The 4,694-nt window shown below is 41.7% G+C and overlaps 1 protein-coding gene across 2 annotated transcripts; it reads right to left on the bottom strand.

Annotated features, from left to right (window-relative positions):
- Positions 1–230: 230 nt before the first annotated feature.
- LOC112245446 (E3 ubiquitin-protein ligase TRIM47) lies at positions 231–4,155 on the bottom strand. Of its 2 annotated transcripts, none has more exons than XM_024413564.2 (10): positions 3,522–4,155; positions 3,319–3,414; positions 2,625–2,858; positions 2,380–2,539; positions 2,079–2,125; positions 1,750–1,989; positions 1,483–1,623; positions 912–1,160; positions 642–746; positions 231–430 (listed from the first exon to the last, which is right to left on the bottom strand). In XM_024413564.2, exons 1-10 carry the CDS (start codon positions 4,107–4,109, stop codon positions 419–421), a joined length of 1,872 nt encoding a protein of 623 aa, XP_024269332.1. In that variant the 5' UTR covers positions 4,110–4,155; the 3' UTR covers positions 231–418. The 2 variants fall into 2 exon arrangements, with proteins under 2 accessions (XP_024269332.1, XP_024269334.1); XM_024413566.2 differs by having other exon boundaries at positions 912–1,133; positions 3,522–4,154.
- Between the last annotated feature and the right edge of the window lie 539 nt (positions 4,156–4,694).

Here is a 4,694-nt window from a genome sequence, read left to right as displayed (position 1 = left end):
TAAAAATTGCATGATTATAATTATAATTTGTAGATTATAACCCCTCTCCCCTCCCCTAGAACTCTTCCCCTGTGTTATTGCTGTAAAATAGACTGTGGTTTCTCTTAGCCAATTTACCTGGTCAAATGAACACATATATTAATGTCTGTTTCATGCAAATCATTATTTCTGCTGATATCTTGGTAAACCAGGTTACACAGAACTGATATAGAACTACAGACACTTTCGGGTAATATACATATTGTAGGGAATACATGTTTATTTCAGTTTAATTGTATATATCAACAGCAAATAGTCTTACATTATCATATTTAATTTCACAAATAATTATATCCAATACATGTATTCACTCTTATAACATATTGATGTGTGTGTGTGTGTGTGTTTCCATCTTGTCCTGTGCACATGTTCTCCCCTACTACAGATGAAGCTGGAGACCAGAAAACATACATACAGAGAGAAACATTACATCACTCTTGTCATCATGCAATACAATAATCAGTATTGAAGGACTGCAATTCCTACAATTGATGCATACAAACTGTACTATGGCTTGCTATTTTTTTGCAAGAAAAATAGGCATGCAAACAACATGTTTTTAATGTAGACGTTAAACGAGGTTGAGGGATTACTGGTCATACCTTTCGGAGGTCCAGCACATCCTGCAGCATATAGCGGATTCTGGGGGAGGTTGTCCTATTCTTCACAATCTTCACAATCGCGTTGTAGTACTGATCCATTCTGGGCTGTGGAAGTATAGACAGGCCAAGTGAATGTAGTTGACGGATTTGTAGATCTGAATCTATTGGATCTATTGGATTGATCTATCCAATCATTTGGAATTAAAATGCACTGTACTGTACTCATAGAAATATAACAGATCACATCAATAAATCAATACAGTGCTGTACCCTAGCCTTCTCTGAGCCCTTGTCGATGGTGGGGAGCATTATGCACAGACACTCCAGAGAGTTATCGTCGCCGTCCTTTGCAAGCTTTACGATGCAATCGTGCATAATGACTTCTGCAAGTATCTTCAACTGGAACAACTCGCAAATGAATCTGATGTTGCCTAGAGACCGTCTGCACCACATGGCCTTGGCCTCCTCCTCCAGTCTCTGGCTGACCTCCCCCTGGAAGGTTTGGATAAGCTTCACAAGCTGCATCAGAGTTTTTTTAAGCAATTTATGGGAATTTAATTGGGAATAACACAATTTATTTCCACTGCAATGTAAGGAGCAAGTTCCGATGTCATATACTGTATGTCAAATATGTGTTCAGTGTGTGCTGTCTATGGAGTAACCAAGGAACATTTGTTTTAATGACACACATATTGTCGTGAAATCAGGGGGTAATCACAACCAGGGCTAGGAACTAGCAACTGTCAATCCAACCCCTTAGTTGTTAAACCAAGAGATCCAGACCTCTTTCCAAGGTCACAAGATGTCAGTTTAAGCTACTCCCTAAAATATGTTATTGTACCTTGGTGGTGGTGTCCAGCTCCTTCTGCTTTCCTCCAAAGAGCTCAGATGTATTATTATGAAACTCTGACTCGCATCGATTCAGCAGTAATTTACGGAAATTCAAAGTCACTCCCGGATTACATGACGTTGGCACTTTGAGCTGAAGAGTAAAAAGGATGTTACAAAAGTCAAAATGCCTGTGAATCAATGTTTTAAGTGGTCCTCACATTTGGCGAACAAGAGCTAAGACAACAGGAGACGGGCACAAACACAGTTGCAGACTTACCCCCATTAGGTAGCGGCACAAGTTGGCGTAGACCGCAGAGCAGGCAGGGTGTGCAATGGCCCTCTCATATATGAGGTCAATGATGCCCTTCAGCTTGTCTTCTGTGTCAATGGTGAGCTCAGTCACTACCACCATCAACTCCCTGAAGTTCTTAGGAGTCAGCCTGTCCAGGATGTGACCCATAGGGACAAACAGCTTCTGCATCTGTGGATCTTCAGCTTGCATGGTTTCCTTCAAGCCCTTTAGGAGAGATATGGGTGACATGACAAAATATCATTGGCAATATTCCTTTTAGAAGGTACTACAACACAACTACAGTAGGCACTTACCAGGTTCTGTTCTACTGAATCCTCACTGCCAAGATTGCCAGTTATATCTAGACCAGATCCAAAGATTAGAGAGAGAGAGAGAGATATAAGTAGAGAGAGACAGAGAGCAGAAAACTAAATACATCAATGTTGAGCCGCTGGTAGTGTCCTAGTGGAGACTGTAGACAATGTACATTTTCACTGTCTGAGCTTTGCTACCTATAGAATATACTGTACACATCCTCAGCTGTCTAGAGAATGGAATTATCTTCTACACAGAACTATCCATTAAGAGACACATTGAGTCATATTTAATAAATACCTGTTTTAGAGACCTTCCCCAGTTCCTCTGAGCAGACATCCTCTAGTTTTTCTTTCAGTGTAGAGGTGGACATCTTAACTTTCTGAAAATATACTTCATGACCAACAGGAATCCTAGGTATGTCTTCAAATCCAAGGGGGGCGAATAGAGACTTGCAGCTCTAGATTCAAACAGAAATAAAAGAGAGATGCAGGATGGTACATATATTTCTAACATGGTTCTGAGAGTTACTAATGCTGCAGTACCTGGAGGAAATGGATGTGATCCTCTGTCTGTGTCAGCAGTATAATGTTGGCATCAATCTTCCTCAGTTCAACATTGTCCTTCTCCAGGGTATCTAGAAGTCCTTCAGTCTCGCTCACTATATCCCTCTCCTTAGCTTTGATCATCTCTCTCACCTCAGAGCTTCTTCTCTCAATGAAGCGGATCAGCTCAGTGAAGGTCCTCTCACTGTCCACCACAGCTTCCTGTGCAGAGCACTGATAGGGAATTCAGAAAGTAGAAATGTAATTGAAGCCGCCAACGTAATGTACTTGTTTACAACCTACATTGTTGCGGTTCACAACTTACCTGGTTGTACGTTTGAATAATTCCTGAAAACGTTCTGTGGTTTTATTTTAGCATTGAAAATATGGCTCTACTTGAGCCCCATGAACCAGTTGCCCACAGTGAGAAACAGGTTGAGTGACTAATTTCTCTGCTAATCTAACTACAGGAGAGCCACCCGGAAATGAGCCAAGAAATGCCCCTGACATGTTTACCGACAACAGCCTGTGCTGACGAACAGTTAATTAAAAGCTTTGACTAGTACATTAGAATTCATTACATGATTTTCTGTTGATATCCTGACACACTGCAGCCACCCTCTGATTTCAGAGGTTTCTCTTTGCAATGTGTTTTGTCCTTTTTTGTTTCCATATTTTCCAGGTCAAAACTTACCTTGACAGAACCCATCATGTTTTGCAGGTCCAGCATCACAGTTTCCCTCTTCTTGATTTTCTGCTGACATTCCCTTTGTACCTTCCTCACCTGTTCCTGTGAATATACATATTAAACCCTATTTGATAGTGTTAATGCTGTGACGACAACAACAACAACAAGATCACACTGAAAGACAAAAGCTTTCTGGCAGTTGGGCATACCTGTTTCTTTGCCCTTTCAGCAGGAGCTACAACAGTATCATGACCTCTGTGTTGATCTATAGCACACTGATAACAAATGCATTGTTGATCAGTGCAGCAGTAGACCTCCAACAGTTTGCCATGGTGAGGGCAGATCCTCTCCTTTAGTTGCGTGGAGGCTTTACACAGACTATGTTTCTTCAACGCTGTTGACTCATAGTGGAGCTGAATGTGAGTCTCGCAGTACGAGGCCAGACACACCAAACAGGACTTTACTGCTCTGTGTTGTTTACCAGTACAGATGTCACATGGCACATCTCCAGGTCCAGCATACGGCAGAGAAGGGGAAACTTCTTGTCCTGTTTTCTTCAGTTTCCCCACTAGTTCAGTTAGCATGTTGTTTCTGCTCAGGACAGGCCTTGGGGTAAAGGTCTGTCTGCATTGAGGGCAGCTGTAGATAAGCTTTTGATCATCCTGATCCCAGTGACCCTTAATACAAACTTTACAGTAGCTGTGTCCACATGGAATAGTCACCGGATCGTTAAGTAAATCCAGACAGATTGAGCAACTAAACTCATCCAGGGACACTGAAATACAGGCTTCTGTCATGGTCACTGTCCTTAAAAACACTGAGAATAGTCACATTCAGTTTCACTTCTCTGAGACAGTTCTTCTTCACTACGAACTGGCAGGTGCATACACCGCCACCTACTGTACTAGAGTGTGAGTTCAGTCACAACCTTTTAACCTCACAATCTTTTATTTATTTAACCTTTATTTAACTAGGCAAGTCAGTTTCTTATTTACAATGACGGCCTTCCCCGGCAAAACCCTAACCCAGACGATATTGGGCCAATTGCGCACCGCCCTATGGGACTCCAAATCATGGCCAGTTGTGATACAGCCTGGAATCGAACCAGGGTCTGTAGTGACACCACTAGCACTGAGATGCAGTGTCTTAGACCGCTGCGTCACTCGGGAGCTCTTTGTACCTATAACATTATATTCTCTTAACTAACCCTACATTTCTAATAAAATAAAATAAAATTCCCAACAAACCTCATCACTCCCATCACCCCCACACAAAATACCAGCCTTTCCCCATGTCCGTCCAACCTCTCTTTATATATATTTTTATTTAACCTTTATTTAACCTCTCTGACCCTTTCAAACAACATCTCACTTTCTACGTCA

This window comes from Oncorhynchus tshawytscha, linkage group LG29 (assembly GCF_018296145.1).
Source record: "Oncorhynchus tshawytscha isolate Ot180627B linkage group LG29, Otsh_v2.0, whole genome shotgun sequence".
NCBI lineage: Eukaryota > Metazoa > Chordata > Actinopteri > Salmoniformes > Salmonidae > Oncorhynchus > Oncorhynchus tshawytscha.
Note: the sequence above shows the minus strand (reverse complement) of the source record. Positions and strands in the feature narration are given on the sequence as shown.